The following is a 21,277-nucleotide window of genomic DNA, read 5'->3' on the forward strand; positions in this document are numbered from 1 at the left end:
ATTTAAAAAAATTTTTGCCTCTTCTATGGATCTCTGTGTTTGTTCCTGGTCACCGAGGGCTCCATCCAAGCAGTCACCTCCATTCACAGTCAGGTGGAACACCCAGGAAGATCACTTCCAGGCCATACAGGTTTGGTGGAGATGAGGCTGAGTAACCGAATGCCTCTACCCTTCCCACCAGCACCCTCCAGCAGCATGACCAGGGAGACCTTTCCAGTGCAGGATTTATACCTTGGTCTGTTACAGTGACTGATGGCAGCAACAAGGAGATCTCTGGGGCAGAGGACACGGAGGGTGTGGGGAAGGGTGTCTCCTGGGACAAGCTCCAGTCTGCTCCAGGGAATGTGCTAATTTTCACTCCTTTATAGTCCTTTATCTCAGCCCTTCGACCTTGAGCTCAGAGGCATTATCAGCCGTAGCCAGAAAGGCAGAGTGTGGAATTAACCATTTAAATGCTAAATGTTCCTGATCCTAAGCCCTGAAGTTATAAACAAATGGATGCAACCTATCTGAACTGTTTGGGAAGTCAGTGGACTTTTCAGGTTTGGTGAGCACTGATTTTAAAAATACTAGGAAGAATGTTGTGTACTAAATAGGTCATCTTGTGAAGTACAGCGATTTTCAAACTTTATATGTGCCTACAATTTCCTAGCAGATGTAGAGATCGCCTTTAAAAATGCCTTTTGTGTGCATTGCTATGCACTGTGTATCAACTTGGTTTTCTTAGTCACCTTTTCATCCTTACCTGGACCCCATTATTGATCTGCAGACCACAGGCCAAAAGCCATTGGTCTAATGCTTTGGGTGGGGTCTCTACTATTGTGGTGACTCCTAAATTTTAGACTTTACAAAGTACTATACAAACTCTTACCAAAAAATTAAGTGATTTCTCAGAGACATCTAGATTGATGTGTTGCCAGTTCTGCTGCTGATGTCTCTGGGTGACTTTGGGCTTGTCTTTTAACCTGGGTGTCACTTTCCATGTTTGCAGAATGAGCTAATAGTACCTCAGTGGCCCATCATGTCTACTGATATTATGAATGTGCTTACGTACATGTGTGTCTTGTTTGGCAGGATCAGCTTCTCTGTCTTTGGTGCCTGACAAACGATACTATGCAAGGAAGAACATTCCTTTGCCTTACTGGCAGTCAGTGGTGGTCTCTCCATGAGCAGCAGTAAATGGGGAGCAGCGGAAATTTTTGCAGAATACTCCTGCTTAATCAGTTCAGTGTTCATGGAGTTAATTTGCTCATGCCTTCAGATTGTTTTGTTTCCAGGGATTCTAAACCATTGCCTCCAGCTGTTCATTTCCATTGAACAAGGGTGATCTTTATCTGTCTAAACTAGTTAAAACCTGCTCCACTACCCAACAGCCTTTTTGGAGACAGCCCAATAAAGCTGAGTGCAGTGGCTATGACACTAACAGCCTCCTGGACATCATAAATTCCAATCCTTATTTTTTTCCCCTGACATCTTGCTGTTGGAGCACCCCTCCTGTTGTAATGGGACTCTTCACTTCCTTCACAGGTCCATTTAACTACTGTCCAGACTGGGCAATGGTATTTACGTTGTAAGCAGCCAGTGCAGAATGCCTTCTAGACTAATTTAGCACTTTAATATTATCAGATTAAGGCTTGACACAACCTCAAAGGTACCATTCAAACAACTGAAGCTCTGTAAGACTTGCACTTAGACTCTGCTCAGTGTGCATGTTGCTTGGAATACTTTAGTTGAAGCATATTTTTAAAATGTGCTCCATTTGAAGTCTCCTGTGACACAGTGGGACTTGTAATACCTTTGGGGCCACTTCGTCTTTAAACATGGGATCTGATAGTTTTTGTCTTGTGCAGATTAGATACAAGTTTGTTAAGCTGATGAGACAGCCACCAGATGTACCAAAGAGTCTTTTTTGTGATGAAAATCAAATGTGTTGTGTACATCAGACAAAGATGTTGTCTGTGCAAGAAGGAATCGCAAATGACAACAGAAAATTCCTGGTTTTGGTAATGCCACTACCAGGGTCATAGCTAGAGTGTGTGCACTCATGTAGAAACACCTTCCGTTGCTGCTGGTGTTGCTAACGGCACGTTATTTTGACCTGTGCTGAACAGGGCTATGTAACACAATGGTTAAATGCTAGTGATCGGTTTGTGCTCCAGGCTCTTCCTTCTTCTTCTTCTTCTTCTTCTACTACTACTACTACTACTACTACTACTACTACTACTACTACCAGCAGTGGGAAAATTTGTGGCCAGAAGATCTCTCATGAAGACTCAGGCTGAGCTTGGCTTTGGAATGTGCCAAGGAGACATTTTCCTCTTGCTTTCCTGCAGATGTTATCGTCCTTGCTGTCCTGGGAGTCAGCAAGGCATGAAGACGGCTGGGAAGTGGCGCCCCTGCTCTCTGCAGCAAACAGCTGGATCAGTTCAGAGTCCAAACCCGTGTGTCTGATGAGAAGGCTGTGTAGTCACTTGTCTGCTAAACTGCCTCATAGCAATAATCAGACTATCAGAGGATAGAAAAAGCCTGAGAAAAAGACCAGTTTAACATGTCATTATTGGTCTTTAGCAGCTGCATGTTATCCTATTCTTACTAATAACCTTTTTTTTTCTTTTAACATTCCAAGCAATGTTTTCTTGGCACCATTCATATATAATGACTGGGGGCTCATATTCAGCTCTCAGTGGCGTCAAGGTAAATATGGGATAGCTCTTTTGGTTTCCTTGGTGCTATTTTGCATTTGGCTCATGGTCCCTGCCCCCAGGAGCCTGCAATCTAAAATAACAGATAGAGTGTTTAGTCACAGAACAGTTAGTATGCAAAGCACAAAAAACAGATGAAGGACTACTATCCAGTCTGTGCACTCTAATTATGGCTGTTTGTCCTCTTGTTGAGGTTAATGGGTTATTCCTGTGTAAATGAGAGCAGGATTTTGTTTGTAAGTTTTCATATGTAATTCACCAGTAGATTATGGTTGGAAAGTCTTTTGGGAAAATGATTTTTTTTAAGGGTTTTAAATAAAGAGCCGTTAGTTATTTCCTTTCTGTGTAGACAGAAATAAATTTGATTGGGATGAACAGAGAACAAGAATTGCTGAACAAAAGAGAAGTTGCTTAAAGAAAAGCAGTTAGAAAATCTAGCTTAGTAGTAAGAAGAAAGGGAAAGCCTGGCAAATCTATGAGGAATGTGTTGGAACTGCTGTTTGCCTTCCAACCTCCCCTCTTACCCCCAACATACAAGCTTGTAAGACCTCTAATAAGGTTCACTGGTTTTATATGGTCAATAGATTTATCTTAATTTCCATCTCCAGTAAAAGGATCTCTCTTTTCTTGCATACTCTTTATAAAATTGTCAGCACTGAGGTGACTAATCTCACTTTTCATTTTCAGGGATCTTCCGGACAATCCTGCTCTTCAGTGGGACACACAGCTCCTTGCCACCTTCGTGCTAAAGCATATAGAAGCCAATAACATCAACCTGGTAATGTGAAACTTTGTTCAGCACAGGCATTTTCTGCAGTACTTCTGAGCTAGCGTTCTAGGCATTTTCCTTCCCTCTGAAAGCTTTCTTTAGAGTCTTGGTTAGGATTTTGCTTCTGGAGTCTCTGTGAAATAGGCTAGGAGAGGGAGGGAGGGAGGATGCCCATCCATTTTGAAGTATTTTCTTTGCAATCTTTACCCATTCCTCTAGCTAGATCCTATGAAGCCTCTTTTGCATGGTAGTATCACCAGTCTTCACTGAAATACAAGCTTCAAATTAGCTAAAAACTGCAAACTCTGTTGAAACTGGTAAGCTTCACTGTAGTAGATTTTGGGATTCATTAATTGTAGGGGACCCCCTGAACAAGCCCAGCTGAATTTCAGGTCTAAAATTAAACCTGAAAGTGATTTTGCATTTTGTGGTTAAAGACCTTATGTGAGTATTTGTGCAACTCCTCTGTCTTGAAAAGTAAAACATGGTCATTCTGATCTTTTTTTTCAAACACTTCAAACAACTGCTAGAAGTCCAGAACAAATAAAATTGCCCCACTGAAAAATATGAGAAAGGGTGATGGCATAGGTTGGATGTGTATCTTCTCTTTCTAGAGATCTTTGTTTGCTTCCCAGTGGGAACTGAACAGTGGAGAGATTTTACTTTAGTAACTCCTCAAATGTGTGTCTACATTTTTAAGCTACCATTTTGCTCCTGTTGCTAGGTTTCATTGATGAGGAGCCCATTTGAGGTTTAGGCTTAGGCTTAGATTTGAAGTACATTGATAGGCATGTGTTAGAGGGCTAGATTATCAGGATAGAAAAATATTAAGCTGGGGAGGGTTCATGGGACTGGAATAGGCTTTTGTTATGGAACAGAAATAAGGGACTAAGCACTGAAAAAGCTGCGTTCTGTTCTTTTCTGTAGAACCTTGCTGTGGTCATTCATGTCACTGTCACACACTGATGAACAGCAAAATCACAAAACTCTTAAAGCCTTTCAGCAATTCACAGAACAAGAAACCACATCTTCTGTAGCATGGGTACTGAAAGCCCATGGGCATGAAAAGCAGTGTTGTACTTCCAACTCTGTATTGAATCTGAGGCTAATTTTCCATGAAATTCATGGCTGTGCACAGAGACAAATGCAGTTTTCCTTGAGTCATTCTGTGCCTTTTGGCCCAGTGAATAGATAGAGCTTTAATCTAAACTGAAAGCTCCTAACACAAGAGGACTTGTACTGCATGTTTGTGACTCTCCCGGGCACTAGGGCAAGCGCACCAGAATTCCAGTAGAAACTTTGAAAACACTAGAACTTCCTCTAGATGGTTAGAAAGGGTTAGATCTTTACCTCAAAGGAAATTAAACACAAGCTGTTTGTGCTGGGGGTGGCAGGAGTCTGGCACTAGCATAGCATGAGCTGAAAAATTGTGTGTGGTTTTCAAAGCAAGAAACATGCATGGGCTCTATTACTCTGCCTGCTGTGCTGCTGGTGTGGGGTGTAGCCTTAGTAATGAGAAATATTGTGGAAGGGCCCTCCAGCAATCAGGGGCCCACTGCGTACCCCTCAGTGATTCCCTGGTCAGCACTGAGGACAAATTTCTGTAGCAGAGCACATTGTCAGCAGCACCAAGGACCACTGAAGCAACTTCATGGAGATGGTGCTTGTGAACTGCTCTGTAAACTTACATCATTTTAAGTGTCCCAAATAATCACCCAACTCTCACATAATTGCTAAAATACCTTTCAGCTAGGAGCAGATCTGGTTTGCCAACAATGGAGAGCAAGCGCCTGATTACCTTTGTCCGACATTCTGCTTTTAAAACTTGAAAGCTTGGAATTCAGGCATCTGTAGGCTGCTCTTTGAGCATCTCTGCTGTCCTGAGACAATGGCCTTGTTTTGAAAGGTAAACTGAGTCCGTCTTTCACTAATGTTGAAATTGATAGTATCAGCTTAATATGCTACAAGAGCCCTGTCCAGCTGTAAGCTAACATGGCTTCAAACACAGCAAGCTAACTCCATAGGGTTAACATGATTCGAAGACGTGTATTGTTTTAGCTATCCCACTGGGAAAACTTTCCCCAGTTCTCCCCATAGTCATAGCATAGACAATGGTATCTTTTATTTACAGAACATGTGTGTCATCTGGCAGTGGAGATGCAGGCTGCAATTCCAACATGTCTGAAGCACAGATTGCAAAGCAAGGAGTCACACCATGTTATGTGTATTTTTGTTCCATTGCGTAGTTACTCATTTCCTCAGTTGCCCTGGAAGTCCATAAGTAACTCAATCTTTTTGAGAGCTGCAGGGACATATTTCATCCAAGCTCTACGTTAAATAGTGCAGACACAGAAATTAACGGTTGCTGTACTCAAAGCCAAAACTAATTTATAGACTTTGGAAATTATTTCCTGCCTGCTGGATTTATAAGCAAAAGCCAGTGTTGCTGGGAGAAGCAGCCAAGGCCAGTGTGTCTCGATTCAGATTAGAAAGTATTTGGTGTGTAAAAAACAAGTTACATAGTGTTGTGTGGGCCTCAGGCAGCCTCTAGATTATGAAATCGTACTCTTCAGGATCTCAGATTTGGTGACGGCAGAGCTTGGATCAGGGGGCGACATTCAGACTGTGTTTGGGGCAGACGCAGTGCCAAGATTAGAGCTCGGCAATAGGCAGGTTCTTGAAAGATCTTTTCCACTATGAGCTGATGGAAGCGTCATCCGTTCAACTCCCCCAGTCATGGGAGAGTCCCATTGTCTTGGGTCTGCTCTAAAAAGAAAGCCAGACCTTCTACAAATGATACCCAGGCTGGAGCTTATATTTGAAAGGGTGAGTTCAGCTGTGATGTTTTGGATCTTAATCTCCACACCCTCCTAAAATTCAGGAGCATCCAAATGTTTGATGTTTGAAGAGGATTTTATGTGTTTTTGCAGAACACCAGACACAGTCCAGCATGCAGAGTTTGTTGGAGAAGGCAACAGAGTAGGGACAGACTTTGGCATCTTTATTTCCTCCCCTATTCTCCTATGTTGCAGTCGCCCCAGGTATGCTTGGGGTACATGAGTGGGAGGTCCCCAGGACCTTTCACTCCAAGAGCTGGTGCATGAGATGTTTGCAGCTCTAACCCAATAGGCACTGGGATGTGGATAGTGATTTGAATTTTCTTTTATCATCCAGGTGTCTAGTCTTTTTAATCTTGAGTTTCTCTAAACTAGTAGCAACAAGAGGAATTTCTGAAAAACCTTCCCAATAGGATCAAAGGGAATTTGAATACTACTGGCTTCTGCAGTGTAATCATGCTGTGGCATTTTATGGGATGGCCCTTCTTACAAAGGAAAGAGACGTCTCCATCCCCACCAGTCTGCTTGATCAGATGTGTGATCTATTTGAAGCACTGAATGGTGCCAGAAAGAGTGAGGGAGACCCACAGCTTTAAGTGCTTTTCTTCTCCAGTGCGCATGGTTTGTAGAAGGAGCTTGGACTCCAGACCTCTCAGGAGTTTCCTCTTCTGCTAGTAATTGAGTAATTTCCTCTGTGCTCTCCCCCCTCCGGAAGGGATTTCTGAACCTGTTTATCTTGGCTGCCGCTCTGGCTTCCACCAGTGAAAGTTCCATTTCCTGAATACCAAGGTCACCCAGAAGAAAACCCAGCAGCACCAACAGCAGCAGCTCCCATTTCAGAACAGGTGTGGGGAGGGAACTCCCTCTTGCCCTAAAGATTTCACTGAGCAATAATTTCCACATCAAGTATATTTCCTATCCCAGCCTTTTGCTTCCAGAACTGGCTGAGCTTGTTTTCAACCCAGAGAGTTTCAAGATGTTCAGGTTTTCTCATCCTGCCTGATTGTTTGCTTGATTTCATCATCAGCCTGGTTCAGGTCATGTGTTTAAAGCAAGCACACCAGCTAGCTGCACCATGTGGAAGAAGCAGATGCTCCCATGTGAAAGTATTTTCAGCATGTGAGAAAGAAACTGAGATTTGTTATCAATGAAATGAATCCCTGAAGCCGGAGGAATATATTTACATGTGATTGCTGCCTGCTTTCAGTCATGAGCACCACAGTGATGCTGTGGAATCAGTGCCTTGTTTAGAGAACAGACCTAAAAGCTCCGTACTGCATAGATGAGACTTCACTACTCCATCAGCAGTCGACCTCTATGCTGTGAGCAATCTCTATAGGGGAAGGGCCAATATTTCAAAGATGATCTCTCTGCAGGTAAAGTGAATGCCACCATGTTCAGGTCAGTGTTCAGGTATTTTTGGAATTGTGCTTACAAATTTGCATATTTGAAGGGACAGGCAATTCATGTGCAAATGTTCTAAGAGTAAATTAGCCCACAACAATTGAAAATTAGCCTTGTGCAATCTCTTTAGCTAGTTCAGCCGTTGTATAGTCCCAGCAGCACTAGGAACAGTAGCTCCCATTTCAGAGTAGGTGTGGAGAGGGAAAGCCTCCAAAGATGTTTCTGAACAGGTAATTTCCATGTCAAGAATATTTCCTAACCCAGCCTTGTGCTCTCACAGTTGGCCTGAGCCAGTTTTGTCAAAATAGTGATTAGCTTATTTAGTCTGCTCACTACGGTCTCTTATCTCAGTCTTCTGATTTGTTCTCTCATGCCCTCCATAACAAGAGAAATGTATGTTTTGGCTTGCCTGGGGTTTTTAGCCTGGTTTCCTAAGGAAACAAGAATAATGCAATTGTATTTATTTGTGTGTGCACATGCAGGTCCCAAAAGACTTTAGAGCCCACTGGCTAATTTCAAACCACATTTGAAAGCAGGATTAGTAGTCTTAAAGATGTTACATTTCTACAGGGTACATGAAGAGACAGACCCTCTCTCTGTCTCCATTGAGTAAACAGGTTTAGTGCCAAGTCCTGCCCTTAATAGACTCTCACTGTTATTCACCTGCGTAAGAATTTACTCTGCCAGTAGTGAGTGGGATAAGTTGTCATCTTAGGAGGGTGCTACTCTAGGTAGGAGTGACTTCAGAGCATGGTTTTCCTTCTCTCTAAACTACACAGTGATATGCTGCTTCCCTGAGCTGTACAGAATTTAATATTGTCTTTCCTAGGCTACACTTGGATCAGGTGAGCTACTCTAACAGTTGAAATCCCTAGGGAGGGCTCAGCACCATGCCAGACTGTGCAGTCCCTGCAGAGAGCCGCCCAGGTGATGCTGGTGTACAGCAAAAACAGCCAAAGCAGATGTAATTTTTCTCCTTATAAAGGAGATGATCAGGAAACGTTTCTTCGTACTTGCTCAAAACCAAATTGGGTCCCACTACTTCCTGCCAGCAGTGAATAACCCTGCTGCTTGGTGGCAGCATTATTAAGGCCGCTGGGCAAAGTGGAAAGTCTAACTGTGGACTTGTACTGGGTGGATGGATTTATAAACAGGCTTGTCTGGAGTTTGTGGTTTCTGAGTATTTCTTATCACTGTCCTTGTGTGTGTTTCCTCTCCCTCTTTACACAGTAACTCCTGTGTTTGACAGGGCCTCTCCTGTTGGAGGGTGGAGTAGCAAGTTGCAGGACGGGCAGGGTGGCTTTTGATCTTCCCTTGATCTTTAACCCAGTACTTCAGGCCCTACTTATAAAATAGATTTTGAGAAGGGAACTGTGGTGAATAAGCAAGGCAGGAGCATTTCCTCCCTGAAGAGAACAAGCTGGCAAGGAAGCAGGCATTGATTGAAAGGCAGGAGGTTATGATTTCTTCCCAGTCGTAGAGAAAGGAGCTGTGAAGAGCACAGCTGCCTGGCCTCTCTCAAAGCACAAACCTAACTTTAAATTGCTCAAGGACTGTCACTTGCCCTGCCTGGAGAGCCTACCCGCACATGTACCCTGGGTGCTCCAGGCTTTGTGCTGCCAGTCTGTCTGCTAGGTTGGAAGCAGGAGCCTTTCAGTACCCCCTTCACATGGTGCCCAGAGTGAGCCCTTCCCTACTACCCCTAGGGGAGATGCTTCGTCCCTAATGCATTGGTGGCATGTCTGAGGGCAGGGAGACAAGGGTGTTCTGTGCTTTTGAAGGTGACTTGGTAATGCCGCATTCACACATTACTTCTGCACTGGGAAGTTCCCTTTTCTTCCTGCAAAGAAACAATAAACAGGACAATCTTCTTGTTCAGCTAAAAGCCTGAGTTGGTTGTACAAAAGGTGCAGTCAGCTGATTCTTTAAAAAGGCTTGTTCTCAGATCAGATTATTTTATCACTGTCTGATCCTGACGTGAAGCCTCATTACAAGCAGGACAGTAATACATGATTGCGTTGTTCTTGCTAGAGCAACTATGTCCTCACTCACAATACAACACGCTATAGTCTCACCCTGGAATCCACAGACATTGTAGTATGTTGTTAGATCCAGGGGAGAGTTCACAGAGCTGGACCACTTGGGCCAGGAACAACCAGTTTGCAACAGATCACTCTGAAAATAACCATTTGGGCAGATAATTAGTAAGAAGTGCATCCTGCCTCTGAGAATGTGGTTCTTCTTGTCTTTCTGCTGTTTAAGCTCTTAGATTGTGTAGTCATTTAGATCCAGTGTCTTCACCTACTTGTTTAGTTGTATTTCTGTAGTGTGAATTCACACACAAGGCCTCACTGTGCAAGGCAAACACAACTCTTCAGAGGCAATGGGCTGGGACAGTGCCATATTATATGTCAAAGATAGTTATTGCACAGTCTCTTTCCTTCTCCTAACTGATTATTATTCTGTGGTTTTACTTTGCAGGTGGTAACCTTTGATGCGGGAGGAGTGAGTGGTCATGCAAACCACACCTCTCTTTACACTGCTTTAAGGTACAGTGTTCTGCATGCTTTTTTGGATGCCTCACTGTAGTGTTATAGAGTGAATGTGGTGCTTGTGCGTAAGCAGCAAATTTTAATAGCTAGAGCCAAGAACAGTATTAACTTCACTGATATACATGAATGTCAGCCTGTGGAACATGATATTGTTCAGAGGAATTCTCACAGCTCTGTAAATGACCTACAGCATCCTTTTCTATTCCACCTGCTGCTGCTCTGCCAGTCCACCTTTCACTTGGTCCTCTTCAGCTCTTCCCATCCTTGATCCCAGTGCACCAGCACCTTCTGATTCCTACCACTGGGGTGGGAATACACTTCCACTAAAATATGCCACAGGGCACAAGATCACTTTGCACTGCTGGTCTGAGGAGAACTTGCAGATAGCTAGTGCCTGAGCAGGTGGTGGTTAGGTTGTGGAGCATTCTGCACCGTTGTTCCAGAGGATGTTGCCATCCTGTCTGAGTGTCTGACTTTACCTCTCTGGTCCAAGGAAGTTGCTCTTTCACTAGAGCTGTCCCCACTTACCACTCTTCCTGAGTCATTTCCTTCCTCCACCACTTTAGTCTTTAAATTCTGAGAGCCTCTGTCTCTGTGCTATGATGTATGAAGGATGCTAGACAAAAATCCCTTGTATTAAAATCACCCAAATTTTGCCTGGCAAGGCAGCTAGTGTATTTTATTTTAATCCTTTGCTCATTCAGACCTGGTTGTGTCCTAGAGAGATCTCCCCCAGAGATGACCCTGCTTTTCCCTGGCATGAGAAGAACTCTTTGCAAGTATATTTTGTATTTTTAGCATCCATTTGTTTTCTGAACCACCTGCACAGTTCAAATAACTCTCTGGCTCTCCTTACTAACATCATAGTGATTTGCCTTTCTTGCTTGACTGAAGAAAGCTGCAGTGCTGCAGAACCCAGTGCTGTGAGCTACCGAGCTCCACTGGGAAGATGCTGAGAGTCCTTGATCCTATCTGATGGCTGAAGTTCAGTGTTAGAGGGGTTCATGGCTTTTCCCAGCAACTTCTGAAACATCCTAACAGAAAGAAAGGAGGTGGAGTTAAAGCAAACAATGCATTTGTTTGGGCTAAGCAGGGAGATGTTTTCCAGCACAATATTATTTGAGGAGCCAGTCCAGTGAGCGAGGGATAGAGGCTGATGACCGATGCTCACTCCAGTGGCAGAGAGGGAATAAAGAGCTCTCAGCTGCCTGGACCTCAGTGTTTGCTCAGTCAATTGCCATTGGGCAGCAAACAGGAGCGGAGGGCAGATTGTTAGGGGTCCCCCTACAAGCTGAGAGGCTACAGGGGAAACAAGCTAGCAGCTGAATCATGTATGAGAGAATTAAGGAGAGCTCTGGATTTGGATCCCAGCTCTACCGTTGTCAGACTTTGGGGCTGTACAGAAATCACTTTCTCACCTTTGTGCTTTAGTTTTCTTGTGTGTGCGGTGGGGATATTAACCCTTTTCTCAACTCAGAGTATGTTACTAGAAAGAATTTATTATCTGTAAGCCCTTTGACCTCAGATGTTTGCATTAGTCCTTAGCCTACAGCAGAACATTGTCCTGGGCTAATGAGATACATGTTGATATGGACCCCAGAGTATCAACAGCTCTCATTAACTAAGGGCTGGCTTGGGTCTTGTCTCTTTTCCAGTCCTGAATCAGCAGAAATAAGCATGATGGCCCAGTCATCTGCATGTGGCAGGAGTAGTACTGTGGCCACTGAAAGGTTAAACTTATTTTTAGTGGTTTGCTTGCTCTCATTATTTTTCACTTTGTGTCATAGAGGAACTAGAGCGTGACCATATCACTCCTGGTCTTCAGTGCCCTGATGAGTTCTCACATATTGGCCAGTGCAGGCAGCGCTGGGAGCATATGCTGAGGCTTCTCACACACTTCCCTGGCAGCAGGGCTTTGCAAAGCAGCAGCCGCTGCCCCTGGCCCCCAGGGCCCCAGGACTGCATGACAAATAAACTCTCCCCTCCTGTGCAGTGTATTTATTAACAGTCTTTAAACAAGGTCTTGCAGGGTCCTGCCTCCACTGCGGCTGTAGGTAGAAAGAGTGAAGCAGAGGGCTGGTGCAGTGATCCTTATCGCTTTTGGATGCTCCCTGTCTATGGGAGATCTGCCTTGTACCCACTAAATAAGAGGCTGCTTACTGCAAAGGCAGGGGGAGAAAAAACTGTGTGACACAGTGCTTGCTTCAGGAGCCACAAATTTCTGAACAGCATCAAGGAACAAAACAGTTCAGGAAATGGACGTTGCTGACCAGATGCTCGGCATTATCTGCTAAGGACATAAATACCCTTTGGGCTCTGGAACAGAGGTTATGTTCAAAGGAGCAGGAACTACTCAGAAGAAATATGCCCTTCCCCTTGCAGCAACCTCCCACCCTCCTGACAGCTTTGTAGGGAGTCCAGCTGCTGCTATGTGTCTACGCTTCAGATCAGGGAGGAACTGTGAAATGCCATGATTTGAGAGTGGATTTTGTTCTTCTGCAAGGAAAAAATAAGAAAAAAACAGGATGAGAGAGGAACGCAAATTGGTATTTGATTTCAGTCTCCCCTGGGAGTATTTTATTTCTGGTTTCCAGACTGAAAAAAAAAAAAAAAACCCACACAATAAAGCCCCACTAGAGCAAAGAAGGGAGAATTGGAAGTGATCCTCTGTAGTTCTGTTCTGTCCCCATCACCTTGATTTGGAAAAGCAGTTCTCTCTTATCCCCCAAAACAGGAGCTTTCCCTGCAGCCAAGAGAGCCTGGATCCTATAAACACATCCACAAGGAAGGGCAGGTCTCGAGTGATGTCAAGGTCACTTTACTCCCTTCTCAGCATTTGGCCAGTCACTAGGCACTACAGTAATAAGCATGGTAAATACTACGTGACCGGAATATTTGAGAATGTCTCTTTCCTGCACTTGGAAATGGCAGGATTTGCACTGATCTCACGTGTACTATCAAGGTGATGCAGTTTCACATGAGTCATTGTGCATTTCCATTTAATACAAACCCTCTTGCCCAGTAGCCTAGCAAATGGGAGGCTGTTGGTTTTGTTGTTTGTTTGCTTGGTCCGAGAGTAATGGCCTGTGTAAGGGGGAGGAAGGACTGCCCCACCTTTTTCTCCAGTGAGCAATGAAATCCCTCTCATCCCAGCTAGAACTGAAAAGAATAGTCCCTGTCTGCTTAGGGCAGAGCAAACTGAGTGGAAAATAGGAGCTGCTATATTTAACCACTGTGCATTATGTTGTTATAGCAACTGCATCCATAAAACTTATATCAATGATGCCATATAAAAAGCTACATCAAAGAATCATTAGCTGAGCTTGTTCTTGTCAGTTCCATTTGGAAAAACACCTCTCAGTCCTGCAGGATGTTTCTGAATGGCCATCAGCGTGGTGGTGGATTGTAAATGAGACTGTGCAGAGGTGATATTTGGGAACTTAGGGCTTTATCATTCCTGAGTTGATTATGGTGCAGCTTGAGTGCCACTGATGCCTTGTTGTGTCATGGCCTGACTGTTGAATGACCCATTTATGAATGCCGTGGGACATAGCATGGTGTGTTTTAAGTAGTATTTAGGGCATGTGTGAGGGAGAAAGAGCATTTCCAATCAAAACAATGAACAGTGCATTGTCCAGCTAAATCTACAGGCTTAGTGAGTATGGTTCTCCTCAAAAGCCATCAACTGCATGACCTCCCTACAAATGTGCAGTTCCGCTTTTATTGAATTTCCAAGGCCAACTCTTAAATGATGTGGAGAGCAGGAAGCAAGCTGTTTCTTGGGTGATTAGCCTGATGATAGCAAATGGTACCCCAATACACCATTTTTATTGGCTGCCTTCTTACAATGCTGGGGGCTGGAATGGGACTCTGATCTCTTACTAGGTTTAAGCAGCTGTAGCCCATGCATTTCAAATGAGTGGCATCTCATTTACACTCTGAAAGCAGAGTACAGTCTTTTCTTTCCCATGCCTTTTTCCAGAAAATCCTTTTTCCAAACTGATTATTATTTGCTCCACCTTAGAAAAGAATTTCCTGTGGCATTAATGTGTGTGTTTGGGGCTGTTTAGCCCCTGCTAGACTTCTAGGTTCACTGCAAAATAAAGAAGACCTTTGACAAAGGAATGGGTTCTAGTACCTTAAGTTTCAGTCTGTCCTTTCACAGTCCAACTCAATTCTGGCATTTTGTTTTAGTGGTCTTAAATGTCCCAAGTGATGAGGGAACTTATGAGTGGCATCTGTGATTGCACCCAGACTATCTCTATAAGGTCAAGGCAAAATTGTCTTCCTCTCTTTGTTTTTCACCCTCTGAGACTCTGCCCCTTCCCCTTGGAGGACTCTGCCCATGCCTGGCATACATTGTTTTTTGTATCTGACTGGGCATCTCCTCATCAATTTTGTCTAATTCTTTCAGCCCCTGCTCCCTCCTTCCTTAATTTGACCAGGTTCATTCATCCCAGTGCCCTTCCATGATGCTGTTGAGAGCCATTAAGGTAAAGTTGAGCACAGGGCACCAGAACTGTTGGTACTCAGCCAGGATTCCCTCCTAAGAAGTGTTTTTTCCAAAGAAACAGTATCAAGGAATGTCCTTCCCATTCTCACTGAACTGCGAGCTGTTTGACTGGAGCAGTGAAACTGCACGTTCCTCTCCCAGACAATGCAGGGACAAAAGCACAGAGCAGCTCTGTCAGCTAGAAGATCTCTGAATCACCATCTTTGTTTCTGACTGGCAGAACTATCTTTTGCCACTGCAATATGTGTGAGTACACTGTGCTTGAATAGTGTTTTAAACTGCATGTTGCTACATGGTGTAGCTCAGGGTGCATGGAAATGCAGCCAGAAAGTCCTGTTAGGGAGGGAGGAGGCATTCCAGATAGTAAACATTCAACATCTGGCAAGTATCTCTCTCTAATGTCTCTGTAATTCCTGGGAGACTGGCTGTTCTTCCTCTTCCACATCTGTTTCATCAGATTAATTGGGCAGATTGGAGGTTAGGATCCTAAATGGAGCCCCAATGCATCTTTAAGACTTCCATTCTCTGCCATGCTCTTGACAATTGCATTTCCCCAGTGCTCTGCAGCAGCCAGCACAGTCAGTTCAGTGAAGCGTTTTGCCTTTGACACAGGAGACTGTTTGGAGAGTGAAGTCACTGATTTCACTGAACAATTTCTCACTGAACAGAACATCACCAAAACTGTAATCCACCCACCAGGGCGTCAGTCCTGGTTCATCCCTAGAAGAGTTCTGTGTTTCCCAAAACTGAGGTCTCAGCTCCATCTTGACTTGCTCCTTCTTGCCATCAAGGGGAGATACCAGTTATCAGCACCTTTTAGGAGCCAGCCCACTTGCTCTGCTGACAGCTTTCCTTGAGGTTCCCTGAATAAAGACAGGGAATTCAGGATCAATTTGCAGGATTGGGGTTGTTGGGCCATTTCAATTTGTTCTGCTGGGCAGATGCAGCTGATAGCTACAGACTGCAACGGCTTTCAGAGTCCTTGAGGGAGGAGCCGGCACTGAGTCCTTGCTGTGGACAGATAGCGAGTGCCTTTGGAGGACTCTCAGCCTTTTGGAGTTCTTTCTTGCAGAGGGTCTCACTCTCCTTCGAATGTGGATCTGAAGCCTGCCACCAGGATGCTACAGGGGTGCAGTAAGGGGTGCCCTGTAATCAGCTGGGCTTGGGCACTTGGTGGGTGGGTGGGAACAAGCCCCCTCAGATCTCTTAAAAAAAAAAAAGTTTTTATAAAAAGTCTCTCCAGAAGAAAACACATGGAAAGAGCTCCTGAAAAAGAGCCTGTTTGTGTTTGAATTGTCAGGATTTCATGCCAGACTCTTTCATTTCACCCAAACCACAGCAAGTCCAATCTCTAAAACAACATTCCCAAAATGGCAACAGCAGAGAGCTGCAACCTCTCCCCTACTTGGAGGTGTCCCATGGAGACAGCTCCAGCAGGGTGGAGATGGGAGTGAGAAGATTGATTTGGGAGAGGATTGGCTAGTTTTATGAATGTGTGCAGGAGGTAGAGATTTGTTTTTCTTTTTTTTTCTCTCTCTGCAAGTGCAGTTCATTACCATCTCTAGCCTGAGAAATACAAATGAGCAAAGCTGCAAGTTCCTCTGCAGCCTTGCAGCAGGGTGGAGGCCATTCCTGTAGCTCTGCACTGAACCTTGCTGAGCCCTGAAGCATTTGGCTCAGGACAAAAATGATAGGGAGAGAATCAGAGTTTGTGTGTGCCCATTCTTCCAGACCAAAGCGTCAAGGCTGCCTGGCAGCAGCCTTGAGGACCTTTCAATTTTTGTTTCCCTGAACTTTTGTAAACACAAGATCTTTAATTTGCTGCTGGATCAAGCTTTCCTTCTCTGTTGCAGGTGCACTCTGTTCCTACTGACATTTTTCCATACGGACTGGATCTCTCCTTGCTTCTGTTCCTAGTGGCCAGGGATGGTTGTTATTATTAGTTCACTCTTGGAGGAGCACTACCTTGTCTTGTCTCGAGCATTTCTTCACAACCTTTAATTTGCTGTCAGTTAGTGTTCTGAAAGTCCTCCCTATGGCAGAGCAGCACATCCAGAACAGAGACTAGTGCCTTGGATAGTTAGCTAAATTTCACAAGCACTCATTGCTTTATCTCTCCAAGCTTGTTCCAAGAAGTTCCCACCCCTCTAGCTTTACCAAGTGCTGAATCACCTCTTTGGGTGGCCAGATTCTAGTTGAGGGGGAAGAAGCCTCTGGCAGGAGAGTAGAGCAGACAATAATGGAGTTATTTAAATCTTTTTTTCCTCCTCCTCAAAAAAAAATGCTGGTAATGTTTACAAGGCAACATGAAAAAACTGAGTGTGAACAGCAGGACTTGAACTGTGAGGTAGAAGGTGGCGAAGTCAGTACTACAGGCTGTTTCTTAGTCGGAAATGCTATTACTTGCAGATCTTGGGCTCTGGAGAAGAGGAGACCATTGGCAGGAGAATCTATTTGAGGCATATGTCTTCTGATTGCTGTTTGAGTTCTGCCATGACCTGCATTTCTGGCTTGACTTTTGCTTTGAATTGCTTTGGGTATTCATTTACTCCATGCTTCCTATTTTGTCTACGCCTGTGTAGCTAATCCTTTTCCTTGAACTTAACCAATAGTCAGAGATAATCCTAGTCTGAAAGTGACTGGAGAAACATAACAATTCACATATAATGTATGTTTTGTCCTGGTTGATTTACACATGAACTGTCACATTGTCCTTTGTTAAATACACCACTATAAGATGATAACAATCTCTTTAAATATTACACAGTGTTAAATAACACAGGGTTAAATAACTTTTTTTTTTAATTTCCTCTCTCCTTTTGGCAATTGTTCCATTGTTTGGATTTTTTTTCTCATGAAAGAGCAAGCCTGGGTGTGGGACAGCTCTGAGTGCCATCTGCTGGAGACATGCTTCTCTCCCATCCCTGTGATGGGCCAAATTTGGAGAAGATGCAAATAGTGATGTGAGCATAAGTGCTCTGAAGCCGTGAACCACAGGCTAGAGGAGGAAAAGCAAAAAAAGAGAGTTAAAAAGAAATTGAAACTAACATCTTCATGTGCCTTCACCAGGTCAGGATCATTTGCTCACACTTCCTGACGGAAGTACCATCATTGCTTACATTTCCTGCACTGGTCCCCTCATCTTGTTTCCAAGATGCATATTTTTGCTGCAGAGACTTTCCAGGACAAAGTCATAGAAAGATCAAACTCCTAGTAAGCAAAACGTCAGAGCAACTCCTACAATGTGCCAGTGTGGGTTAGAAAGAAGGAAGCTGGTCCCCAAGCAGGAACTGTTGCTCAGCAGGTGTCCATGGTCAGCAGATACAGGACTTTAAAGAGCAAATGCTCTCAGAGTTGAATAGCCTTTGGCAGCCTCAAGCAGTTTCCCTTACTTCAACACAGGAGTTTGGGAGCCAGTTGGATTTAATGGAGGTAATTTGTGCTGTGTCCCAGCAGCCAGGATGAGGAAAGTAATGGTGGAATCATGTGGGGAGAGAAGCTTGCCACTGCCCGATGTGTGCATCCAGTGTCTGCTCCTGAACCTTCTTTTAAGATCAGCCACTGTAAATGTGTGTGTGTGTATTAAGAGAAAAGGGTTGATATAGTGCATGGAGTTTATACATGTAAAATCAGTATTTGAGTAACTTCATTGAATGCTTACCCCCGTGTCTCTCCTCATTCGCAGCTACCTGCATTCAGAGCGGAAGTTACCTGAAGGTATGTCACAAATTCCCACAAAGTATCCATGACCCTGCAGGCATTAGGCAATGTTTACATTCATGTTCTGTCCAGGGTTGCATCTGCCTAATTCACATCTATTTGCAATGCAAACGAGACCCAGAGCTGAACTCTTTGTTGCTCCTTTTTCTCCCTCCAGTTCTTCCCCAGCTCAGGCTCCCCTATAGTTGCTTTGCTGGCCAGTCTGGGGAGCTGGTGCCTTTCCTGTCCTTTGGGGTTATTCTGTCTCAGTGGTGTGACTCAGACTCTGCTGTTGGCCTCTTGCTGTTTGAACATAAGTGCTATTTTCCAAGTCTCTCACCTCAGTTCTAAGGTTTTTTGTCACGTCTTACTTCATAAATAAAGTATTAAGCCTTGGTTTTATGGTGACAGGGGCCTCAGAAAACACTTATCAGCTCTGTCAAAAAAGGTTGCATTTATGTTCAAATATCATCCCTACTGCTTTATCCAAGCTAAGCTTCCACCAGAATGTAGTCAGTATGGGAAAGATATCTGAAATCTGCACTGGCACAATGAACTATTGGACTCTTTTACTTTTAAACTACAAGGTGTCTCTGAGAAGCTCTCTGGCCAAGTAGGGAACAGAAGCAAGCAAAGTACAGAAGTAGGATGCTCCTGATCACCTCTTGTAGCTGCTGTCCTTTCTCCGTCCTCCTCAGTCCCAGTGCAGATCTGCAGCCCTTATCTCTAGCAAACAGTGTATGGCTCAGGGAAGAATTTGTGGAGCTAGTTTAAGCACAAAGCTGCGAGCGGTTTGGCCAGAGCATAGAAAGATGGCTCAACACCCAGTCACCCTCCTGCTCCCTCAGCAGTTATCCAGACTTTGTTTCTGCAACACTAATTCCCAAATCATTGTGGGATTTGGATGTGTCACAGCAAGTCAGTTTTAATTCCCTGATAGTAGCAGGTTGCAGACCAAGATCTGGTGGAGAAAACATGAGCCAAGATGGCAGAATCCCCTTCAACTTGCTTTTGGCTCTAGTCTCTTCAATTCCCCACCCTGTGAAACAAGAATATTAATGCCAGCCTCTCTCCCAGGACCTTCTCTTTGTGCAGCTTTGGGATTCAGCAAACAGCTGTGTGTATGCTGCTTGCAGTACAGAAAAAGAACGAGGAAATGCAGTGGTAGATGTCACTGTTAAGATGTCAGTCATTATCTAGACTGAACCCCCTTCATGTGCTGTTCATGCTGGTTTGTTAGATATACTGATCCTGGGTAGGCCAAATGGGCTGTGCCTCGAATTGGTTCAGGTTTGAAACAGACCAATGTATAGGCAACATTTCCATTTCTGTAGCAGCATCAAGAGATTCCTGAAGCTATGTGAAAGCTTTGCTGTTCTGATTACATCACATCTGACATGACCTACAAACGCCAAAGGAACGGGGAGCTCCCATGCTGCTGCTTACACTAAGCCTTTCCAAATATAGTTCCAGTCTCATTGAAATTCCCGGTATTTATAATTTGATCTGGCAGGCGTGCAGGGCTGTGCATCAGAGGGGCTTAATGAAACAAGAGTGATGCTGGGATTGAGGCTGTCTGGAGAGAGCTGAAAGGCATGTTCAGGCCACGGAAATGTCCTGCTCTCCTGTTGGTAAGAGGGAACTATTTGCAGCTGAACCTGTGTAAGCTCATGTGATAAGGGAATCCAGAGAAAATCTCTCTGCAAATGCAAAAGCCAGCTAAGCCTTGCATTGCCTCAGTGATATGCAAATGAGCACCCTAAATATCCTGCTTTGCTTTCTAATGCCTTTAGCCAGCATAAACACAACAGGCTTTTTATAATCTGTAATCAAGTTCTCCAGACCAGGCACAAGCACGTAGGCTTGTTTCAAGAAGCTGAGACAGCTGCTGGATATGCATCCACCCCTACTACTGGCCCCATCCAGCTATAACCAGCTCTCTTCCAGAAGAATCGGTGTGCTAACGTCTGTTGGGAGCCTTTAGCACACATAGATCTGCTAATAATCTCCTCATTCTAGGCATACTTGCTGCATAAGTGTTTTAGAAGTAGAAAGCCAAGCCGAATAGACTGCAGGCTTCATGCACTTCTATTCTAGGCCTAATCCACTAGCTATATTGATCTTGCCCTTTCTGCCAACCTAGAGAGATCGTATTACACTGTTAATCCCATCCTGCCCAGGTCACAGTCACAACAGGTTCTGAAAATCTTCACCTGCTGGTGTCACAGGAGTAGAGTCATCAATGGCAGCACTTCTCTTGCCCTGGTTGGCAGGGAGCAGTTCATTTTTCTGAACCCTTTTCCATCTCTCACTGGACTGTACATTCCTTCCCTGCTTCATTTCATCTCACATTCCCATGCAGGGCAGCTTTTGCTGTCAGCATGTGGAGATCCCTGTCATATCACTAACACGGAAGACTCTAACAGTGCCCTTCATTTTGTGAGGCTTGAATGTCCATTGCCCAGCCTGACCTGACTGATGGGGCCCAGGAGGTTAGACTGATCAATACTGAATTCACTTGCAGTCATTTTGGGTCCCTGTTGCTGGGCTTTGGGGAACAAAGCGGGGTAGTTGCTGCATGAATTAATATGTCCTAAGAAAAAAGATGAGGGAAGACATAGTGCATTTTGTTAACAGAGCAACCCAGGCGTCAAAGCTCGGTGGTAGGTAACCCTACACCAGGCCTCACTTCCCAGCCTTGCAAGTAGGAATCCACATGGCACTGCCAGAGTCCATTAAGAGCCATCCAGGAAAGGAAGGACCCATTGCAACATATTTGCTCTAGCCTTGTCCTCTCCCGT

The 21,277-nt window shown here is 44.4% G+C and overlaps 1 protein-coding gene across 1 annotated transcript in view; it reads left to right on the forward strand.

Moving 5' to 3' along the window:
- The window catches only part of PIGL (phosphatidylinositol glycan anchor biosynthesis class L), a 63,430-nt gene that overhangs the window by 37,356 nt on the left and 4,797 nt on the right, over positions 1-21,277 (forward strand). The window contains exons 3-5 of the mRNA XM_067309444.1: positions 3,390-3,480; positions 10,194-10,261; positions 18,463-18,494. Coding sequence (XP_067165545.1) covers positions 3,390-3,480; positions 10,194-10,261; positions 18,463-18,494 — 191 coding nt within the window. The remainder of the gene's footprint in view (positions 1-3,389; positions 3,481-10,193; positions 10,262-18,462; positions 18,495-21,277) is intronic.

This window comes from Apteryx mantelli, chromosome 22 (assembly GCF_036417845.1).
Source record: "Apteryx mantelli isolate bAptMan1 chromosome 22, bAptMan1.hap1, whole genome shotgun sequence".
Lineage (NCBI taxonomy): Eukaryota > Metazoa > Chordata > Aves > Apterygiformes > Apterygidae > Apteryx > Apteryx mantelli.